Source organism: Sphaerodactylus townsendi, linkage group LG07 (genome assembly GCF_021028975.2).
Source record: "Sphaerodactylus townsendi isolate TG3544 linkage group LG07, MPM_Stown_v2.3, whole genome shotgun sequence".
In the NCBI taxonomy this organism is placed as follows: domain Eukaryota; kingdom Metazoa; phylum Chordata; class Lepidosauria; order Squamata; family Sphaerodactylidae; genus Sphaerodactylus; species Sphaerodactylus townsendi.
In genome coordinates this window covers 121,291,537-121,314,643 of record NC_059431.1, presented here as the reverse complement: position 1 = coordinate 121,314,643, position 23,107 = coordinate 121,291,537, and the positions used below count along the sequence as shown (strand labels likewise).

The window sequence follows — 23,107 nt, the reverse complement described above, 5'->3', positions numbered from 1 at the left end:
AGACTTCAACATAACGACGCATGACCATTTTTATTTTAATTTCAGTGCCCATTATAGTGTGCATCAGCCACAACTATCCTGCAGTTCTTATTTCCAAGAACAGACAGCATTGCAGACTTCGCTGGGGGGTGGGGGTGGGGCATTGAAAACTGTAGTGGTATATATGCACTGGATCATAATTTGTTCCAGGATTAGCAGAAAGTTCAGGCAACAGATTCCAGAGGAGCTACCATTTCCCAGCCACCAGTGAGTCTATAGATCCCGTTTAGACACGATTATACCTTCTCACTTTGAGCATGAAAATGTCTAAAAATGTCTACAACTTACACAGACAAGACACAAGACAAAGATCGCAGGTTTTGTTCCAACTTTAAAAAGACAAATTGCAGGCTTGTTCAGCCTCAGTTTGCCTCGGGGCTGTGTAAGGAAGAGAGAGGAAGTTTAACCCTTCAGTCTCACCCACTTCCGTTGTTCAAAACTGAACTCCCCAGATTGTCATTTTAAAAGAGAAGACGGGTATGCAGTCTGGCCAACTTTCAGAAGAATCTGATGAATTACAACTGAATTCAGCAGTTTAAGCTTCAAGGGACAGTTTTTCTGTATTTGTGACCCATTTTGGTCCACCCAAAGCATAGCTACAGTTTCTTATGCTGGTTTATATTATAGCAGGGATCTTCAAACTATGGCTCTCCAGATGTTCATGAACTACAATTCCCATCAGCCCTGCCACTTGGCCATGCTGGCAGAGGCTCATGGGGATTGTAGTCCATGAACCTCTGGAGGACCATAGTTTGAAGACCCCTGTATTATAGAATCTTCACCATATTGCTTTGGTGACAATTGCTTCTATTGGTGTTTGGAATATGCTGCCACAGGAGGTGGTGATGGCCACTAACCTGGATAGCTTTAAAAGGGGCTTGGACAGATTTATGGAGGAGAAGTCGATTTATGGCTACCAATCTTGATCCTCCTTGATCTGAGATTGCAAATGCCTTAACAGACCAGGTGCTCGGGAGCAACAGCCGCAGAAGGCCATTGCGTTCACATCCTACATGTGAGCTCCCAAAGGCACCTGGTGGGCCACTGCGAGTAGCAGAGAGCTGGACTAGATGGACTTTGGTCTGATCCAGCTGGCTTGTTCTTATGTTCTTATGTTCTTATGTTCTTATGAGGTTTCGTGGCACTTGTTTTAATAAATGAAAGCGAAAGTGAATATTCAGTGCAAGTTATCTACGAAGTCTGTAAAGAACTTTGCACCACCTGTCTTTGGGCAATATTCCTGGGAGATGTTCCATTAGCAGGACTCTCCCTGCAAGGAGCCTCAAAGTTCGGAAATGTTCCCACCAGTGCTTATCACTGTCCATAAGTGATCTTCCCACAAGATGAGGAGTATCTTTGATTCTGGCTATCAATAAGCAATGAAGATACCGCTTAACTTGTTTTCTGATAAGAGCCTTCCCCAGGGACGTAGGTATAGATTTTTTATGGGGGTTCGGGGCGGGGCCATGCCCCGCTGCCCCTGGGGGCGGGACCACGACTCCCCAAGCCCTGCACCCAGCCTCAGTGCTTATAAAAGCAGCTCTCCGAGTCCTGGGGCAGCAGATTCCCCTCAGTTGTTGAACGCCATGCAGGAGGACATGGCTTTTGGAAGCAGTGACAGCAACGTTTCCGCATCACAAGGCATCTGCGCAAAAGCTTCATAGGGTGGAATGAGGTAGCTCAGACCTGCTCTGGATGAGCGTTACGTAAAAATCGTTGAGCAGAGTAAATAATCACAAAGGCTGCTGGTTAGTTTTTAACAAAGTTTGCTAAACAAATAGATAAAGAAAGGATGCACGGGTAGAAAACAATAAAATATCTTTTCTAAGCTGAGCTGCATGTTGCTTCTGCTTTGTGCAAAATGTGACTGGTGAGAACAAAGGAATGCCACATGACATCTCCTGTGTAGCAATATATTGATTAACCAATAGCAATCAGGGGATCTCCTCATTAATCCAGCTGACTCCTACCTTCCAGGAAGAACTAGGCTATGCAAGGCCAAAAGCTAATCTAGGTATTTGTTTTCTCACAAGAGCATCTTTGACTCTTTCAGGGCTGACATTTGGATATATGAACACCAGGCTAGCCTGATCTCGCCAGATCTTAAAAGCTAGGCAGGGTTTTGGTCCAGGTTAGTACTTGTACGGGAGACCACCCTGGGAGTGTAGGTTTCTATGCAGAAGCAGACAATTACAAACCACCTCTTTTCAACTCTTGCCTTGAAAACTCTGTGGAGTCACCATAAGTCAGTTGTGACTTGATGGTGCTTTTGACCACCACCAGCTAGCTCAGACCTGGGCATTATACGGCCCGCGGGCCACATGCGGCCCGCCGGATGACCCTGACTGGCCCCCCTGCTGTGCTGGGGAGCGAGGCGCCTTTGAAAGCCCCGCAGAAGCCGGTTGCCTTGGCTGCCGGCTTTTGCGGGGCTTTCAAAAGCACCTCGCCCCCCTGCCTTTTGGCCCGGCCTCCACAATATTTTCTGTTTCTTATGCGGCCCCATGGAAAAAATAATTGCTTACCCCTGAGCTAGCTCAACCAGACTGGGATCACTCTTCAGCACACTCATGCCAGTGGCGCAGGGCAACCAATTAATTCCCCAATGTGTTCTTTGAAGAAGTGAGAGGTTTCCTCTGTCTGCTTGCAGGCAGCTAATCCATTTGTGATTTTGTTGTAAAAAGTAGACAAATCAAGTTTGCTTAGCCTAGTGCAGTGTTTCCCAACGTTTTCGACATCACGGTACCCTTGACCTCGCTCTTCATATCTCAGGGGACCCTTCAGGTTTGTTTGATTTTTCTTTGCATTTTTTAGGGTTTTTCCATTTTTGGCCGGTAGGTGGGGGAAGTGACAAGCAGGGGGAGGGGAGGGGAGGGGAGGGGAAGCAGCATTGACAGCTGCGTTGTTTGTTTGCCTAAATTCGGCATGGATTGGGGGGATTTAAAGGGAGAGCTCCCTTTAAACCTACCCCCCCCCCCATCCACGCCGAATTTAGGCAAATAAAACAATGCTGTTTTTCAATGTTGTTTAAAGGGAGCCCATGAGGCTTCCAACCTCCCCTTCAAAATCCATTTGATTCCGGGGGGGGGGGGGGCGGGCAGGCGGTAGCATTGTCATGGCACCCCAGGGTACCACAGAACCCTGGTTGGGAATCACTGGCCTAGCGATTCTGTGCATATGTTTATGACGACTGAGGCTGAGATTAAGCTTGGGAGAGCCACTCTTATCTCACCTCGGTCTTGGGTTTTTTTCCCCAATAACTCCAACCAGCTGAGGTCTCAACGATTTTAATTTAAAAACAGAAATCAAAGAAATAAAACATAAATGCACGGAGGTTGTTCAGCTGGTTACGATCCTTTTGGTTCTTTGTCCCCATTCCGGGAACCCATGGCCCAGAGATGCTTCTCTGACCACGTCTCAAGATGGAATTCAAAAATCTTTGTTTTCCCCTTCTCAGGAAAACTCTGTTCAGGCCACGAGGTAATTTGGCCTTTGAAGTTTCATCCTGGCACATCTGCATAGTTTCCTGTCCTCCCTCCAGGAGATCAAAAGGCAAAGATGCTTTTCACATTCATATGTGACTTTGCTAGTTTTACAGTACTATTCCATCACAATGTTGTTTGGCTTTCTTTTTTGTTTTCAGGGATATATCTGCAAAGCCACAGCAACATGGTTGAAAAACTGCAATATGCACATGTTTGTGTTGCCATAGCTTCTCAGACATCCCCCTCAAAACAACAAAAAAGAAGGAATGACATGTGCATGGAATTGCTAAGCTAAACAAACTATTCATCTACTTTTTATAGTGAAATAGTGAACAGATAAGCTGCAAGCAGAGAAAACCTCTGTGGAGAATCTCCACAGAGAATTTGCTGTAGCACACATAATGGCACCACTGTGAAACTGACCAGAGCTCCAAGCAGCGGGCAGGGAAAAAGATCTGTTTTGGCTGGCAATGCTTGTGTTCTCCCATGCTGTGGGAACAAAAAAAAATCCCAAAATTGACAATTGTATAATGTCCTAAAGACATTATTTGCACGCTGAGTCTTTGTGCATATACATGGGGTTCACTTGTTTTCAGATCTTGAAGCCACCTGCATGAAACAGTTAATATTATTTAAGCGGCAAAAATAATAATAATGAAGAGCGTAAGTTTTAATGTCAATGAGTATATAGCTTAAAAATAGTCTCTGATCCTGATCTGGATAAGGAGGCAGGGGTATTGTTGCTTTCTTTTTCTTTCTGGGTTCAGCAGTGGCGTAGGAGGTTAAGAGCTCGTGTATCAAATCTGGAGGAACTGGGTTTGATTCCCCGCTCTGTCGCCTGAGCTGTGGAGGCTTATCTGGGGAATTCAGATCAGCCTGTGCACTCCCACACACGCCAGCTGGGTGACCTTGGGCTAGTCACAGCTTCTTGGAGCTCTCTCAGCCTCACCCACCTCACAGGGTGTTTGTTGTGAGGGGGGAAGGGCAAGGAGATTGTCAGCCCCTTTGAGTCTCCTGCAGGAGAGAAAGGGGGGGATATGAATCCAAACTCTTCTTCTTCTTCTTTAGCGTTGTCTTAGCTGCATATCCAGATTTCTCAGTTGTTTCTGGAAGCCTCGATTGGGGAAGATCCACCGGTGCTTTTTCACCGCCTCGATCGCTTCAATCAAAGGGAGGTGGTGGTAGATCATGAGGTATGCCAACACCAAGGAAGACGAACGGCTTATCCCAACTGCACAGTGCACTAAGATTTTGGCTGCCAAAGGAAACAACAGGTCAGCAACTCCTTGAACAGCTGTTTATTCCTAACCCCAGCCAATGCAATTTAGGACGGGGGCAAAATGAAAGCCAACTCTGAGTCTGCCCCTATTTGCATCCAAACTGTGGGCCCCAACACTGTGGCTTGTGTGAGATTTGCTTGAGTGTAATTCTCAGTTCATCAGAAACACATATGGCAGGAAAATTGTCATGCCCTAGAGACGCTCTCGCTATTTTCTTTGTTTAGGTCTCAGTTATACCCTTAGGTAGAATGGGCTTAATTGCTTATGTACAGTATTCCTTGGGAGGGAACTTTAGTTAGACCCTGTCCTTTTAAGAAGCCCTCTAGAGGCAAGAGCACTACAATATCTTTATTAGTTTGTAGTCCCTTTGTTTTACAGTTTTGTTTAGTTTCAGGTGTCTGTGGCAAGCTGAAGGCAGCAATATCCCAGACGTATGTTAGAGACCCACAGCATTTTCAGTCACCAAGTTCCAACAGATTGCAAGGAAACAGAGTCCAGATGGAGGACACTTGGAGAACTTAGAAGAGGCACAAGCAAGCAAGAAAGAATCGGTGCCTGCAAGCCCTCCAAGTGGTCTCAATCTCCAGTTGTTTTCAGTATCGCAAGTATTTCTTATTAGTTAGACTCCCTGGGGGCGATTTCGTACTTGAGAATTGACATAGGGTCAACTCATCAGGCTGAAAAGAGTCGACCTATGTCAATCCCTCGTAGCTTCCCACAGCAGCCGAGGTTGTCCTGCCGGAGCCGAGTTCAGCGGGTGGGATCACCTCGCCGCGTCATTCACTCGTCATGCCTGATTGGCTGCTGCGTTTGGGCGGGAATGCTAACGTGCGTCCCTTTTTTCCAATTTTTTTTACGCTACAGCTACGTAGTCTTGATTGGGCGAAAAGGTGCTGTGAAGGAAAAATGTTGCTGTTTTGTTGCTATGAGCGGTGTGCAATCTGCCCTTTGTTACTGCGCATGGTCGTCAGTGTTATACAGAAGCGGGGGGAGGGGGGAGGTGCGCTTTTTGCCGGTGCAAGTCTTCCGTTCTGCGCATACCCAAAACATTCATCTGTGATTGGTTGAACTGGCGAATCGACCCGATGAAGATTCCCCACTTTGCTTGAGTTCAACCTAGCTTCACCGGTTTACCCCACCTCGCCGGTGGAGTCGAAAATTTAATGGCAGAACGGAGCAGAGCAGGACGAACCCATGTCGGATTCACCGGATGTGGGGAACACTTGGGCTGAACATACGTCGAACTTGAGTTCACACAGTGAGTGCGAAATCGCCCTGGGAGGAATTAGAATCCTAAACCCTCTATACAATTAAACCCTTTTTTGAACTGTTGCTTATTTGTTTGTGGGTCTTACACTCTGTTCTGGTCAAGTGCGAGGCACCAGATTTTAGTTTGCCTGGGGAACAGAACAGTACGCATTTTGAAACAGAAATAAATGTTGTAAAATATGTGCAATTGGTATCTTTACTGGCAAGTACCATCGAGTCACAGCAGACCGATGGTGACCCTGTTGGACTTTTGAGGGGAAAGGCGAGCAGTGGCGTAGCTACAATGGGGACATCCGGGGACATTTGTCCTGGGCGCCACAAATGTAGGTCACATGGGGGCGCAAAATGGCTTCCCCTGCCAGGCTGGGCACGAGTGCCTCAGACACCCAGGCTACACACAGGTCCACTGGCTCTGTGTGTAGCCTGGGTGTCTGAGGCACTCATGCCTGGCCTGGCAGGAGAGCATGGCCTCGCAGGGAGTGTGGCCTCGTGGGGGAGGGTGCGGGAGCAGCAGACAGGCCCGGGTGCCATTTTGCCCCGGGCTCTGTTTCCCCTCCCTACGCCTCTGGAGGCGAGCAGAGCTTGTTTGCCACTGCCTGCCTCTGCATCGTTTCAACTTCCTTGGTGGTCTCCCATCCAAATACTAACCAGGGCCAACCTTGCTTAGCTTCAGAGCTTTGATAAGATCAGGCTAGCCTGGGCCATTCAACTCAGGAATAGAGAGGCTGAAGAGGAACTCTGAACATCTCTGCTCTGAATTGAGGCAGAGACGAGAAGGACAAACTGGGCTCACTCATAAATCTCTTTCTGAGCCCAGGGGACACAACCACCACCAAACTGACGTCCCCAACCTCCAGCCCTTCATCAAAATGGTGGCAAACATCCTCCAAGGTTGGTGAGATGTTGCCAGAATATCACAGCTGTTGTAGCCAGCAACTTTTCCATACCTCCTGGGATGCTCAAGGCTTTGTGTATAAATTCTGCTGCGGGGTAGAAATATGGACTCAGGTCAAAACTGGGAAGGTCGTAGGCTGGTACTCCATAATATTCAATGGTGGGGCCATAGAAGCCGTGGGATCCTTTGCAAAATATCATGCCATGGGCCGCATTTAAAACGTGGCTAATGTCCATCTTCCATAAACCAAATCTGTTGTGGGCTGTAACGCTAAAGGAAAGACAGATAGAAAGTCAGAGAGCCATTTGGCAGTAAAGTAAAAGGGCCAGGTTGGCCTTTGCAGCGACTTTCAATGATGCAGGGTTCCAATCTGTTCTTACTTTATGAGGTAAATGCTCCATATTTTTACCATGGAAATAAGAATTGTGCACTAAATTATGTTAGCCAGCGTGCGTAGTGGTTAAGAGCAGGTGTACTTTGATCTGGGGAACCGGGTTTGATTCCCCGCTCTGCCACCTGAGCTGTGGAGGCTTATCTGGTGAATCAGATTAGCTTGTGCACTCCAACACATGTCAGCTGGGTGGCCTTGGGCTAGTCACAGTTCTTCGAAGCTCTCTCAGCCCCACTTACATCACAGGGTGTTTGTTGTGGGCGGGGAAGGGAAATGAGATTGTAAGCCCCTTTGAGTCTCCTACAGGAGAGAAAGGGGGGATATAAATCCAAACTCTTTTTCTTCTTATCAACTAGGGACATGCATTTATTTAGAAAAGGTGTATGTTGCATCTCCGGAGATTTGCTCAAGGAACATCACAAAGTAAAAGCAATACAATAAAATCATAACAATGGTAACAAGATTTTTCCATACTAAAAAGCCATAAAACTGTATTCAGCTGCCAAAAAATGCATTCATAAAATAGTCCTTGGCCAAAAAGCAAACTATAAAAACAGATTTTAAAAATGCAACTGCTCTGTTAAACACAGACAAAAATTATTTTGGTCCAGTTCTTAGAGGATGATAAGGTAGGCAACAGGTGAGCTTGAAGCAGGAAGGCATCCGAAAGACCTGGGTTCCAACACTGGAAAAAGATAATCGTGTCTGGTTGCCACTGTGAGACCGCAGCCCCAAAATAAAGCAAACTGTAGTTTTTCTTTAAAAAACGTAAGACTTTATTGAGAACCGAAGCGTGCGAGAGATAGACGATTTCTGAGGAATATAGAAAGAACCAAACCTTAGATTCCTGCTGCCCTTGGCCCGCCCCTTGTCAGGCCCAAGAGCCCGCAGTTACAGTAAGATAACCAAGGGAAGAATACCAACATTCAAATACAGAGTTAACATTACAAAAGACAGGGGCTTGGCCACACATTGGAGAGCTGGGGCTGCATTTTAGCTTTTGCTTCCTGGAAGGCTGGTTGGCCCTTGTTTGTGCTCGGAAGGGGACCACCAAAGAAGTCAAGAGTTGCTACACAGAGGAAAACAATGGCAAACCGCCCCTGAACATCTCTTACCCTGACCTGGATGGCCCAGGCTAGTCCAAACTTGTCTGACCTTGGAAGCTAAGCAGGGTCAACCTTGGTTTGTATTTGGACGGGAGACCACCAAGAAAGTCCCGAGTACAAGCAATGGCAAAACCACCTCTTTGTGCTATGCTTTGACCGCAGTGGACCAGGATAGCCCAGAATCATGAGAACTTGGAAACTATGCAGCCTTGGCCCTGGTCACTACTTGGTGGAACAAAACAGGTGACGGACTCTTCAATATCTACTGAACAAAAATAGTTCATTTTTTCAATATCTTTAGGATAATTATATTCCATATAGAAAGTACTTCCCAAACGACTCGCGCGTTTATATTGAAGATATGGATTATATATCTCAAAAATGAACTTTTATTGTTGAAAAAACTGAATGTACAATCATTGGATTCAGTAACTGGACAATTATTAAAATATACATAATTGTATATTCAATGAACACATTGATCCTCCGTCTTCAGTGTGTGACGTGCTGTTTTGTTCTTCTGTCATATACGTTACACACAATTTGGCTTGTTTTCACTACTTGGATGGTGTCAGGCAGGAAGCACCACGGGGGATGGGGGATGAATAAACTGATGGCAAACGAGATATACTTACAGGTCTCCTAGGAAGAGATTAGGCCAAACTTCATCGACGTGGTTGCAGGAGGGTCTCCCCGTGTTCAAGAGCTCCTCCAGCTCTTTCACAGTAGGGGTCTCAGCCAGGCGTGCTCGGGAGCATTCAGGGTCTGCGGACAGCAGTGTGTCCTCTTCAGCCATCGTCATGGAAGCTGCCGCTCCCTGTCCTCTGGATCGAAACCCCGAGAAAATGGCCCGGGTTGGCTTGTTTACTGCGCTGCTCTCAGAGACTCCAGCTGTCATTGTGAATTGGTTGAAGACGGGCCAGAACAGGTGCTGGTGGGCCGCAGGAAAGCCAGCTGCCTGTCCAAGGGGAGAGAGCGGGGAAAGTGGTCCCTAAAGAGGAGCTCTCGCCAAACGATGACCACCCTTGCAGGAGAAAGGCTAAGAAATGGGAGAGCGGTTAGGAAGAGCATTTCTGATCGAGAGGGCATCTCTTCTCCAGAGCTGGGACCCAATTTCCTTCTTTGAGCCCTCACTTAAAAAAAAAATCTGCCTCCGTGTTGCAATATGCCAAGATCTGGGCTGCTTCCTCTTTTCATGCCAGGCTGTAAGGCTGGGCACGTGGGGTCCTCAAGTAGGGGAGAACTTCCTGGTTGGTGAAACCCAAACAGTGGGGAGGTTCCATGGACAGAACTCCTCATCCAACTGAAGAATTTCACGCAAGTTCCCAGGGCAATTCGCTCCCCGGTCATCCTTACAGTTTCCCAGGAATGATTGCACAATGAAATATTCTATGATTTAAAAAAATGAGAATGTTAAATGTTGTCAGGGATTTCAGGAGTGGAACAACAATCAAATCTTGTACAAGATGGCAAGTTCAGGGAACCTGTTCCTTGCCCGTCTCCTTTAAGGGGCAGAGCCCAGGAAATGCCGGGGGAGGGGGGATCCACATGTGTGTTCCTGCTTTGTGTGTTCCTGCATTGCAGGGGGTTGGACTTGATAGCCCTTGGGGTCTCTTCCAACTCTATGATTCTATGATTCTGTGTGTAATGGCCAAGTTGAGAGAAAATAGTAGCGATGTGGTGGCAAGCTGAAGACGATATGATTTTCAACTCAGAAACAGAAGAGATAGAAAAAGTGCAGAGAAGGGCAACGAGGATGATTGAGGGACTGGAGCACCTTCCTTATGAGGAGAGGCTGCAGCGTTTGGGACTCTTTAGTTTGGAGAGGAGACGTCTGAGGGGGGATATGATTGAAGTCTATAAAATTATGCATGGGGTAGAAAATGTGGACAGAGAGAAATTGTTCTCTCTTTCTCACAATACTAGAACCAGGGGGCATTCATTGAAAATGCTGGGGGGAAGAATTAGGACTAATAAAAGGAAACACTTCTTCACGCAACGTGTGATTGGTGTTTGGAATATGCTGCCACAGGAGGGGGTGATGGCCACTAGCCTGGATAGCTTTAAAAGGGGCTTGGACAGATTTATGGAGGAGAAGTCGATCTCTGGCTACCAATCTTGATCCTCTTTGATCTGAGATTGCAAATGCCTTCACAGTCCAGGTGCTCGGGAGCAGCAGCAGCAGCAGGCCATTGCTTTCACCTCCTGCATGTGAGCTCCCAAAGGCACCTGGTGGGCCACTGCGAATAGCAGAGTGCTGGACTAGATGGACTCTGGTCTGATCCAGCTGGCTTGTTCTTATGTTCTTATGTTCTTAACAATTGTTGACCATGTGACATTGTGCACTCTCCATTCTAGAAATTCCAAGGATTGGCCATTACCAGCTCCCATGTCAAGTATGTTGTTCACACATGTTAGCGAGGCTGGCCAGATACTGAAAGGCTTGGAATGAATAGGAAAGTGTCTTGTACAAATAGAGTTACCAGCCCCGAGGTGAGAAATATCTGGAGATTTGGGAAGGTGGTGCTTGAGAAGAGGAGGACCTCTGCAGGTATAACAGACTTCAGTCTGTTGGATTTTACAGCCTTGCTTGCATGCAGCAGCACGGAATTCTGGGAGATCTCTACGAACATTCTAAAGGTGACAAAACTGTTGCTCCCTGACTGTTGCTGAGGAAATATGTCACGTGTTCTGTTAACCAAAAGCCTCTTTCTGAAATGTTTAATATTGTAGACTGAGTATTGTTGAAGGCTTTCATGGCCAGATTCAACTGGTTGTTGTGGGTTTTCTGGGCTGTGTGGCTGTGGTCTGGTAGATCTTGCTCCTAACGTTTCACCTGCATCTGTGGCTGGCATCTTCAGAGGTGTATCATGAAGAGAAGTGCGTTACACATTGTGTCCAGTGAGAAGGGAATGTTTAGTGTGGTATATATTGTCCATGTCTCAGGGTGGGGGAACCAATCAGTAAGTGTTTGGGTGGAACTTGCTATGCAAAGGTGTGGTTGAGTGCATTGTATTGCGGGTGGGGTTTTCAGTCCATTTACATTCATATTCACATTTGCATTCCCTGCAACAGCAACAGTCTTAGTGAATGCAAATCCTGTGTCTGGGCCAACTACCTGGCCTGAATGGCACTGATGGCCAGGTTAGAAAACCAGGTGCTAACGACCAGGTGAGTGTGGTCTCCACCCCTTTAGTACTACCCCTGACCCTAGTGAATGGGACTAAGGTAGGCTGACCAGACGTCCCGCTTTTGGCGGGACAGTCCCGCCTTTAAACAATTTGTCCCGTGGGTTCTTCAAATTGTTCCGATTTTTGGGAGGCTGCCGCACTGCCTTCTGGGGCACAAGGCTGAGGCGCGGCAACCTCCCGCGACGCCGCTTGGCTGCAGGTGCGTGCCTTCTGGGGCTTGCCCGTTTCCACGCCCTGTGACTGCTAAGCAGCAATAGCGGCAGCGCCAGAGAAGGCAGTAAGCGCTCCTGCAGTGTAAAGCGCTGCGGCGATCTTGCGCGACCAGCCGCCTTCCCCCCATCCCGGTTCACAAAGGTGACCATCTGGTCACCTTAGACTAAGGGGAACAAGATGTCCGTGAGGGGGCTAATTGACTCGGGATGCTCTAAATGTTTAATTAACCCCACAGTAGCTTTGGGACTGGGACTTAAACTGTTCCGGCTCAAGCAGTCCCTCCGGTATGGGCAGATGGATGGGAGGATTATGCCCCCGCCCTGGCCTCTTACCGGACTGAGCCCATGCTTGTAGGGTGCGGGGCCCACTGGGAGAGACTGCAATTCATAATCGTGGCGGTAGGGAAATACCCTGTGGTGCTAGGCATGACCTTGTTGACCAGACATGACCTGAAGACCCAGTGGTGGGACGGAGTGGTGCAGGTTGTGGGAGGGTCCCCTTCTTGTCGGTTGCATGACTAGGCCCAAGAGAGGGCACCGAGCCAGCGCAAGTCTACGGAGCTGCCAGGAGCGGGGGGCCTTTGGCGGCGATGGCCACGGAGAGACCACGAATCCCTGCGGAATATCGAGACTTAGGAAAAGTATTCAAGGGGGCTTTCCGCACTACAGAAGGGAGCTAAGGTCGACTCGGTTCCCTTCAGTGGGGTTTGACTCCAGGCTGTCCGCACAGCAACTGACTTGGCCCCCACAGGGCCGAGGAACCGGTGAGCTAGAGGTGCGAATGGGATCGGTGCTTTGGTGCCTGTTTACAGCTTCCTCCGATGAAGTGATTGGAGCTTGTGTTACCATGGGAAACGAGAGCGTTCTTTTTTTTTTTTTACAGTTTTTACAGTTTACAGTTTACAGTTACATGCCCGCCACAACTCTCCCGTTCTGTGCATGCCACAAAAGCGGCTCCTGATTGGTTGAATGGATGAGGTGTTGTTTCGATGCGTCCGCACTTCGAAGCTTTGAAGCGGTATCGACCTTGTTCCAGCAGAAAGGTGCAGTTCATAAGCTTCACGACAGGGATGCTCACAGGATTCCGGAGGCTGAGATAAAACAACGTTGAGCTCAGTTGCAGTGCAGATACACTGAGGTCAACCTAGATAGAAACCAGTACAACTCTGTCAGTGCGGAAAGCCCCAAGGAGGGGGAGTGCGATATACTAGGTTCTGAGTCTATAAACGTCCACAGAATCACACTCACAAATTCCTAGTGCCCAGTCGATAAGGCAGAAGTATGAAATTGCTGGTCAAAATATTCTCATTTAGGTAGGGTCTTTTCCTTCATCAGTGACAGCTTTTCTTATCAATTTTCTTATCAATTTCAATTTTATCTTGTGGAGAATTTATTATGCTGTATGATGCATACACAATTCCTTTGGGCAAAGCCGAGCATGGACCATTCTCTAGCATGGGGATGGAGTGGGGGGTGGGGAGGCAAATGAGTACAGAGGTGGTCATTACTTATTTTCATTACTTATTTTATTTATTATTTATGTATTTGTGCTATATTATTTATTTACCAATGTTGTACTTGAAACTCAAGGTGCATACAGGGTATAAAGCAACGTACCTGAATATCATGAAGGATCTAATAAGCGGTGCATGAGAGCTGGGATAAGAAAAATTAGAAAAGTGCTGAAAACGTTTCCGAGATGCCTCTGATCCTGATCTGGTTCACCTGTTTTCCAATCCGGTTCAGGGCTCAAAAGTAAACTTGCTGTTTGCTGTTTGACCGGAGGAAAATGTGGATTGGGTTAAAACCTCACACACCCGTGCAGGAGAGAAAAACCCAAACCGGGAAGTAAATTTGTTGTTGTTGTTTTCTCAGTGTTAAATTGATGGAAGATTGCAGCAGCTTCTTCTGTGAACTGAACAACCGCATGTGATACTTTCCACCCTAACAGCACATCTGGTCTTCTCTGCACTTGGTGGTGTGTGAAAGTGAGGCTATTGATTAAACTATTCAGTGTGATGTCGCCGGGTCCCATTCTATGACATCTCTGGATTCTCAACTATGACATCATACCTCCCCTCCCCCCCACATCCAATGAATTTCAAGGTTTAGGATGATGGGACCCTGGAAATCCTAGCCCTTCCTTATGTGGCTTTTGACCACGAAATCTTAAATTGCAATAACCTTTTGCCTGGTCTTGTCTTCAGCAGAAACAGCCAAGGAGAGGTGAAAACCGCGTGTGAAGGAAGTCTAAAGCGTCGCCCTTGTGGCATCTAAAGCCACGCTGAGAGGTTTTTAAGTTTATTCACCACCTTGATATGTTACTGTGAACAGGGTCAGGCACTTCTGACCCATCTCATGGGTTTGGGCACAGTTTCGACATACATGTGGCTAGGGCCGGGCTTCATCCTCAAACAAAACCTGTAATTTAATTTGTCAGCCATTACTATTTATTCAGCATGGTCCCCACCTCTGGCTTCTCAGCATGAGTCATACGCCTGAGCTTTGTTGCTTTGTGTCTCAGGGAAGGCAAATGACAGCGCTGGACTCCGAGAACGACGCTTGCCTCGTTTCAACTGCAAAGCTGTCTGCCGATCACTCTGTGTTAACATCTGAAGTTAGCTGATACCAGTGGTGGGATTCAGCCGGTTCGCACCACTTCGGCAGAACCGGTTGTTAAAATGGTGCTTGTAAACAACCAGTTGTTAAATTATTTGAATCCCACCACTGCCTGATACTGATTCAGACCATCAGTCTATCAGAGTCAGAACTGTCTAGTCCAGGGGTCCCCAAACTATGGCCCGGGGGCCAAATCAGGCCCCCGGAATACATTTATCCGACCCCGCTTCAGACTGACCGGATCTCCTCTATCTCCCTTTTCCCAGGTTTACAAACAGCATTAAGCGCAGGCTTCGCTGCTCATTCCAAGCGGCTGGAGGGGACCGTACCAATGCAGCAAGGGGAGAGAAATGACAGAAACTTCAGGGCCGGATTGGAGAGAAGGAGACGAGGGTGGGGAGAAGCTTAGCCAGGGGTCGAAGAGGCGGATGGATTGGTGCCCAGCAATGCGAAGCAGTTAGTCCGACCCCCGGCTGGAGCTCACCAGCCATCACGTGGGCACAGCCTGTTTAAAAAGTTTGGGGACCCCTGGTCTAGTCTCACTGGCAGTGATTCTCTGGGGTCTCTGTCAGAGGCTTTCACACCACCTAATACAGTGGTGGCAAACCTCTGGCACGGGTGCCACAGGTGGCACTCAGAGCCCTCTCTGTGGGCACATGCAAACAGAGTCGCCCCCCCCCCCACATCTAGGTTGGTCTAGGCCGCTGGGCTCTATTAGCATTAAACCTAAGACCTAGTTTTGGGGAAGCAGTGTAGGTAACCTTGTTAAGTGCTGTTAAACCCCACTGATTTTCATGCGAAGAACTAAAGCGCGATCCTTTACCTGGGAGTAAGCACGGTTGCTGGCAATGGGGCTTGCTTCTGAGTAAACCCTCCTAGGGTCGTGATTCACCCGTTGGAAGAGTTGCATGGTTGCTTCAAAGCAAAGCCACCGACTACCACCAAGCTTACTCCCGAGTAACGCACGCCTTGGAGCCAACCGTTTTTCCTAAACTAAAACCTCATTATTCAGGTTAAATTGCCGGGTTGGCACTTTGTGATAAATAAGTGGCCTTTGGTTTTTAATCTGGGCACTCGGTCTCGAAAAGGTTCGCCATCACTGACCTAATAGGAGGAGCCGGGGAATCGAACCTGCAACTTTCTGCAGGCCAACTTATGCCACAGAACTATAGCCCCTCCCCATGTAGAGATTCGTCCCCAACGGCAGAGGTTCTGTGTAAAGAGAGAAAGGAAAGTCCTGATCCCAAATGTTGAGAGAGGTGACGGGCGCGTGCAGAACCACCGTTCCCTCCCCCCCACCCCCTCCCTCCCCCCGGGCTGCTCTTTACTATATGATCCTTTATTACACAGGTGTCAAACTCGCGGCCCTCCAGATGTTATGGACTACAGTTCCCATCATCCCCTGCCAGCATCATGCTGGCAGGGGATGATGGGAACTGTGGTCCATAACATCTGGAGGGCTGCGAGTTTGACACCTGTGCTTTATTATATTTTACGATGCTTGGTTATATGTCGCGATCCTCTCCTGCCGGCTGGGCGCAGCGGCGTTCGCCCCCCCCCCGCCAGAAGCGGCCCTCCGACGCCCCCCCACGAAGGTCACCCCGCTCCGCCGCCGGGGTCTGCAACCTGCGGCTCTCCAGATGTTCACGGACTACAATTCCCATCAGCCCTCGTAGGGAATTGTCGTGCACGAACATCTGGAGGGGACTGTAGTGCATGATGGGAGTTGTAGTGCACGAACATCTGGAGGGGACTGTAGTGCATGATGGGAGTTGTAGTGCGTGAACATCTGGAGGGGACTGTAGTGCATGATGGGAGTTGTAGTGCATGAACATCTGGAGGGGACTGTAGTGCATGATGGGAGTTGTAGTGCATGAACATCTGGAGGGGACTGTAGTGCATGACGGGAGTTGTAGTGCGTGAACATCTGGAGGGGACTGTAGTGCATGATGGGAGTTGTAGTGCGTGAACATCTGGAGGGGACTGTAGTGCATGATGGGAGTTGTAGTGCGTGAACATCTGGAGGGGACTGTAGTGCATGATGGGAGTTGTAGTGCATGAACATCTGGAGGGGACTGTAGTGCACGATGGGAGTTGTAGTGCGTGAACAACTGGAGGGCCGCAGGTTGCAGACCCCTGCTAGGAGACCCCGCCGCGGCGAAGGGGTCCAGAAGTGGGCGTGGCTTTGCCTGCGCCCCACCCCCTCCGCCCGCCTCGCGCGGAAGACGCGCCGCCGCGTCTCGGCCTCGCCCCTTCCGCTGACGTCAGGGGGCGGCGCCGAGGGAGTTCGCTCGCAGGTTCTCCCGGGCCGCGGCCGCCGTCCGTGGGATGGGGCAGGCGGCGGCGAGGGACGCGGAGCTGCGCCGGACGGGCCGTTTGCACGCTGCCGGACACGTCGCCGCGGCGGAGGCGCCTGGCGGAGGTGAGCGGGGGCGGGAGCGAGGCGGCCGGCGAGCCTCCGCGCAGGGGGGCAGTCTATCTCTCTCCCCGCCCTTAACAAAAAGGTCCCTCCGAGCAGCCGGGTCTCCCTCCCTGCCTCATCCTCACGACAGCCCTGCGAGGCAGGGCGCGGCCCAAGGTCACCCGGTGAGTTTTTTGGCGGAGGGAAGGATCTGGCCCCTGGTCTCCCAGGCTGGGGTTGTTGTAAGGTCACTCCCTCTTCTTTCGACGGCGCAAGTCGGCCCTGCATTTGAGTAAATACGGTAAGTGGAGCCTGCATGTAACATGAGAGTCTATCTCTGAGTATCAGGCGCGAGGCATAGACTACCCTGTTGGGATCAGACTAAAGGTCCAGGAGGGGAAGGGGGAAAGGGGGAGGGGAGGGCACCCTTGGCAGGTTCCAGCCTTGGGCTCTGCACCGCAACCAGACACACACCGGCTCCGAAGCTGGTGTGTGGCTGGCCGCGGTGCAGATCCCCAGACTGGATCCTGCCAAGGGTGCCCTCCCCCCCACCCCCAGACCTTTAGCCTGATCCCAACAGGGTAGTCTACGCTGAGGTCAAGATGACCAGCCGTGTAAGGGACCATGTTTACTCCAATGAAACATGACCCCCAACCTTAAAACTGTAATTTCTGCTATGTAAGGTCACCCCCTCCTCTTTCGATGGCGCAACTGGGAAAGAAAGTTGACCTGTTGAATTAATGTTTGTTTATGGGTAACTAGCGGGGCCTGGGTGGGTCATATCCAGATGCTAGGCCCCCTGCCTCCCCTCCCTTGCATGCCACCCCTCACTCTCTGTCCCCTCCCTAACTTCTCTTCCCTTGCATGCCTCCCCCTCCATCCCTTCCCTCTCCCACCCTCTCTTTCCTTGCATGCCACCCCTTCCCTCCCTTCCGTCTCCGTCTTTAGGGTGGGTGGGTCATATCCAGCTGCTGGGCCCGCTCCCTCCCTTCCCTTGCATGCCACCCCTCACTCTCTGTCCCCTCCCTCACTTCTCTTCCCTTGCATGCCTCCCCCTCCGTCGCTTCCTTCTCCTCCACTGAATGTGTATGAGAGTAGGTGTGTTGTGTGGTAGTAGTGGGTGAGGCACAGAGAGTGAAAGGTACCTGCATGTGAGTGGGGGGAACCCCACCTGACGTCTCACACGGCAATGTGTGTATGTGTTTCACTTCCACTTGAGTTATTGCCTATGTACTGTTTTCACTGCTCATCTTTGGCCATCTGAGCGAACATTGTAAGGGCACGAACATTCTAAGGGTGACAGTTACACACAGGCAGCTTCATGGCCTGGTGCGCCAGGAAAAAGATGTTTTACCTGGCTCAGGTGTGTTGTCTGACAGCGGGAGGTACTTAAGAACACCGTCGGGGGAATGAGTAAGGGTCTGTGAAACTTTCAGAGTGTTTGGGCCAGCGGGTGCGGGGTTATTCTCGAAGCAACAAACGCATGGTTCCATTTATATATATATAGATAGATAGATAACCAGTCATACAATAATTCATAAAAGGCTAAATTCCAAAATTGTTACAGGCAAAGAGAGAAAAAGTTAAAATATAAAATAAAACTTATTTTAGCCTTTCTCTAAAAGAGCTGATGGTGTCCTGACCACCTGCTTTCCTGTATTTGTTTAGTAAAGCACAAAACCGAGCTTCATTACTGGAAATACTTTGGTCCTTACCCAACAGCAAATAGTTCAGTTTCCATTTATTATCTATTCCAGCCCATTCCGTCAAGTTGGGCCCCAGGATTTCTTCTCTAAGCTTATCATATAGGGGGCACTTCAGCAAGTTGTAAGTTGGCCTTGTGTTTGCGTAAATACAGTAAGTGGAACCTGCATGTAACATGAGAGTCTATCACATGGCGTGCGCCTTTTGCTTTCTGAGCCAGTGTGTGGCTGGCCACGGTGCAAAAACCAAGGCCGGATCTGGTAGACCTGTTCTTCTGAGTACTGTTTGCAAGTTTTGGATGCAAGCCAAGAAAAGGGCTGGCTAGTCCTGTTTTGTGATTTGTAGCCAAATAACCTGGCACCCAAAATGTCTCGAGGTTGGCGTGGACTGTAGGAGTTCGTCATGCCAAGGTTACATCTGGTTCTTTAGCAGCCCTTTCAACATTTAGTAGAAACTCCGTGCATAAGTGCAGTCTACCTCAGAACATGAGATGCTAGGTAACCCGGAGAGGAAGTTAAAAGCTCCGTCTGGGACCATGCGTAATTGTGGAGGGAATTGGAATTCCCATTGCAACACCTCTGTGATCTTCTAAAATCTGAGGTCAGTTTCTTTATCCCTCCCTGATTTTCTTGCAAGGAGAAACATTCCCTTAATTTGTTTTACTCGTTTAGATGTTAGAGTTAATATTTTACCTTCCGGACGTTCAGGGGAGGAGGTGCAAATCTGAATAATCCCGGCACGCGAATGGAATCGTTAAAAAGGTTTCTCGCAGTAGCCACCCCCAAAGTTAATAGGAGCAGTGATTTGTTGGGGATGGGCTCCCAAAATAAGCACTCTTCCTTGCACCTCTGGGCTTTTCTATATGGGAGAGAGCACCAAGTTGATGGCTTCAGGTGAGCAATGGGTCTGTTTGTTCGGGGACACGGCTTCCTTTCCCTATTGCTACCCTGTTTCCCCTAATATAAGACATCCCCGGAAAATAAGACATAGTAGAGGTTTTGCTGAAGTACGAAATATAAGGCATCCCCCGAAAGACATAGCAAAGTTTTTGTTTGGAAGCATGCCTGACGAACAGAACACAGAAAAATAAGACATCTCCTGAAAATAAGACATAGCGCATCTTTGGGAGCAAAAATTAATATAAGACACTGTCTTATATTCGGGGCCGTTTCACATGTGGCGCTCCCACTTGAGAACAGTGGCCAGTTTGGGCTCTCTGAAAGGCCCCTGAAAAGTATCTTTCCTGGGGGGAGCCAAGCCACTGGGGTTGGAGGACTGGGCACGAATCCGGGAGAGTTCTGTTCAAATCTTCCCGGAAGTCTGACTGTAGGACCTTGACCCAGCTGCTCTCCTGCACCCAACAGGAGGATAAAACGCAGGAGGAGAGAGAAGCACCTGGTGCTCAGAGCTCCTTTGCAGAAAAGTGGTTGAACAAGGTGCCAAGTAAATAGTAATCTGTCACACCTAAAATGACCACAAAAAGGTCCTCTGGCGTGTTAAAGGCAAACTGATGCATCGTCTTCTGTGGACTAGACTCTGTTTCAGAACATACCTGCACTTATAATCTTAAACCTTGTCTGTGAAAAGGCTCACCTTGTATAGAATAATGATGTTTTTCGTGGGTGACTAGTCACGCGGGCAAAAAAGGAAGAAGGTCTTCTTATGGCTTCTTATGTATGGCTGCTATAGGACGGTGGTGGCGAACTTTTGGCATGGGTGCCAGAGGTGGCACTCAGAGCCCTCTCTGTGGGCACGCGGAAATAGAGTCACCCCACCCCACATCTAGGCTGGCCTGGGTCACTTGGTTCAAATATTAGCATTAAATTTAAGACTTAGTTTTGGGGAAGCAGTCTAGGTAACCCTGTTAAGGGCTGTTAAACCCCACTGATTTTCATGCGAAGAACTAAAGTGCAATCATTTACCTGGGAGTAAGCTCAGTTGCTGGCAATGGGGCTTGTTTCTGAGTAAACCCTCCTAGGGTCGTGATTCACCCATTGGAAGAGTTGCACAAAGCAAAGCCACCGACTACCACCAAGCTTACTCCCAAGTAACGCATGCCTCGGAGCCCCATTTTTTCTAAATTAAAACCTCAGTATTCGGGTTACATTGCCGTGTTGACACTTTGCGATAAATAAGTGGGTTTTGAGTTGCAATTTGGGCACTCGGTCTCGAAAAGGTTCGCCGTCACTGCTATAGGAGATCTGGTCACTTAACTGTAATATTCTCCTGTCTGCCTGATGTGAATGGAGCACCGTGGCTGTTACCGAGACCCCTCTTGTTTCTTCTGGTCAACGATTTTGTGTATCTGGGGGGTGGGGGCGGGTATAACCAGTTTAGTGAATGCACAAAGCCATCTTCTGCAGGGTCAGGCCACGGGGCTATCGGGATCCGCCTTTTTCCACTGGCCGTGGCTCTCCAGGGTCACAAGCAGAGTTTTTTCACATTGCCTTCTGTTGGGTTGATTTTAAACTGCAGGCATCTGGAGAGGGACCCAGGACTTTCTGCAAGCCAGGCAGATTCTCTGCCTTTGAGTCATTGCTCTTCCCCTGTGGGGCACAGACAACACCGTGAAATTTTTCATAAGTTGTCTATACTTTGGAAGGAAAGGTTAATTATACTATTTTTTTTAAATGACAGGTTGCAGGATTTGTTCCTGGGCATAGGTGAGGCCTGCCAGCTGCTCTGGGAAGAGGCCTTGCTGGGTGTTGGGCCAACTCCAGACAAAGTGGAGAGTCGGAGGTTGTGGAAAGTGTTTTGGACTTCACCTCTCCGAAATGGACACTGCCAGTTACTGCTGTTGGAGCTACTGGTAGTAGGGATTGGCCTAGGCCAGTGGTGGTGAACCTTTGGCACTCCAGATGTTATGGACTACAATTCCCATCAGCCCTTGCCAGCATGGCCAATTGGCCATGCTGGCAGGGGCTGGTGGGAATTGTAGTCCATAACATCTGGCGTGCCAAAGGTTCGCCACCACTGGCCTAGGCCAGGGGTCTGCAAACTGTGTTTCTCCAGGTGTTCATGGACTACAATTCCCATCAGCCCCTGCCATGCTGGCAGCCGCTGATGGGAATCATAGTCCATGAACATCTGAAGCGCCAGAGTTGGACACCCCTGCTCTAGAGCAACGTGTCTTGTGAGTGTCGCGTGTGTGACATCGCTCTTGTGTTTTATATTGTACTGAGCTAACTGGTGTTCTGTAATCTTTCTAAGAATTCTGTTGTTGGCTTTCTAGGTGTCTGGTTACTTACCTGTGTGTGTGTGCGTGTGGGGGAGGATTAATGAAAAAAAATGACCTAGTATTCCTTACCCTGTGCTGTGCCGTGCCAAACTTGGAAGCAGCTGTGATGAATTTCCCTGCAGTTGTCTGCTGAGTTTGGCTTACTGGGCAGAATTGGGTGGCGTGCTGCGTTCAACAGTCTTGAATCATGTCGTCAGGTTTCCTGCCAGAGTGCTCGAGTGAGAATAGAACTTGTGGCAGCTTGCTGACCACAGAAACCCGGGGTGGGAGGCGGGGGCCTTCCTTCTTTTCCTGCTGAGAAAGGGGGAAGATTGCAGAGTCAGCCTGGTGCGGAGAGCGGCCTTACTCCTGAGGGGCACGTTTGCTGTGGCCGATGAGGCAGCTCAGCTGGGGCACTCTTGCCACTACGCCAGGGGTCTTCAAACTACGGCCCTCCAGATGTTCATGGACTACAATTCCCATCAGCCCCTGCCAGCATGGCCAAGTGGTAGGGCTTATGGGAATTGTAGTCTCTGAACATCTGGAGGGCCATAGTTTGAAGACTCCTGCACTACGCTGTTCAGGGGAACTGGGCGGGCGCCGATTAATCCCCACAGGCGTGCTCATTTCTTTCCTCTTCTGCCAGTTTTTGTCGTCCTGTACAGATGGCCGTCGGTTTCAGGTAGCCGGCTCAAGGCTGACTCAGTTTCCCATCCTTCCAGGGTCGGTAAAATGAGCACTCAGCGTCCTGCGGGTAAAGTGTAGATGACCGGGGAAGGCCAAAAACATAGCCTGCCTGATAAATGCTGTGTTGTGATGTCACCCCGTGACCTGGGATTTCCCTTTGCAGATTCCAGTACCTCTCTGCTGGCTTCTTGCGTAAAGAATGTCAAAATACTGTCATCCAACTGGGATAATTGTCGCAGCCAGGTGATCATTTGCGTTGGACTGCCTGCTTTCGTGCGGTGTGATGGTTTTATAGCAGGCCAGTTTTGTTCAGAACTAACTAAACGAGTTTGTCTTCGTGTTTCACTTCCTGCTGAGTTTCTGACAAATTCTACATAACGTGGCCTTAATCCGCGGGTGGGGTAATAACGCACAGATGCGCAAACGTTAATTTTAGAGGTGTTCACTAAGCATTGGTTGGCACATCATAGAAACAGCCCTGTTGGTCCACCTGATCTAGCATCTTCTTTTCCACAGTGACTGGCCCTCAAGAAGCCCTCAAGAAGGCATGGATGCTCAGAGATATACTGCTCCTGAATATGGGAGTCCATTTAGCTAGCATTGGTGGGGATCGC

At 49.1% G+C, this 23,107-nt stretch overlaps 2 protein-coding genes across 2 annotated transcripts in view; one reads left to right on the top strand and one right to left on the bottom strand.

Annotated features, from left to right (window-relative positions):
• Nucleotides 1-3,989: 3,989 nt before the first annotated feature.
• LOC125436342 (dual specificity protein phosphatase 13-like) lies at nt 3,990-9,322 on the bottom strand. Its single transcript, XM_048503259.1, has 4 exons — nt 9,098-9,322; nt 7,018-7,235; nt 4,588-4,776; nt 3,990-4,272 (listed from the first exon to the last, which is right to left on the bottom strand). Coding segments are annotated over exons 1-4 (576 nt in total). The 5' UTR covers nt 9,265-9,322; the 3' UTR covers nt 3,990-4,270.
• Nucleotides 9,323-16,914: 7,592 nt separating this feature from the next.
• SAMD8 (sterile alpha motif domain containing 8) overlaps nt 16,915-23,107 on the top strand; it is a 41,291-nt gene continuing 35,098 nt past the window's right edge. Inside the window, 1 exon segment of the mRNA XM_048503262.1 lies at nt 16,915-17,070. The gene's annotated coding sequence lies outside the window, so the exon portion shown is untranslated.

Excerpts from the sequence above, each read along its gene's own strand:
- LOC125436342 (XM_048503259.1), bottom strand. The coding sequence starts at position 9,264 with ATGACGATGGCTGAAGAGGACACACTGCTGTCCGCAGACCCTGAATGC. Across the intron at positions 7,236-9,097 it reads AATCTCTTCCTAGGAGACCT|CGTTACAGCCCACAACAGAT; the intron begins GTAAGTATATCT and ends TCTTTCCTTTAG. Across the intron at positions 4,777-7,017 it reads AGCCTTGAGCATCCCAGGAG|CCAAAATCTTAGTGCACTGT; the intron begins GTATGGAAAAGT and ends TTCCTTTGGCAG.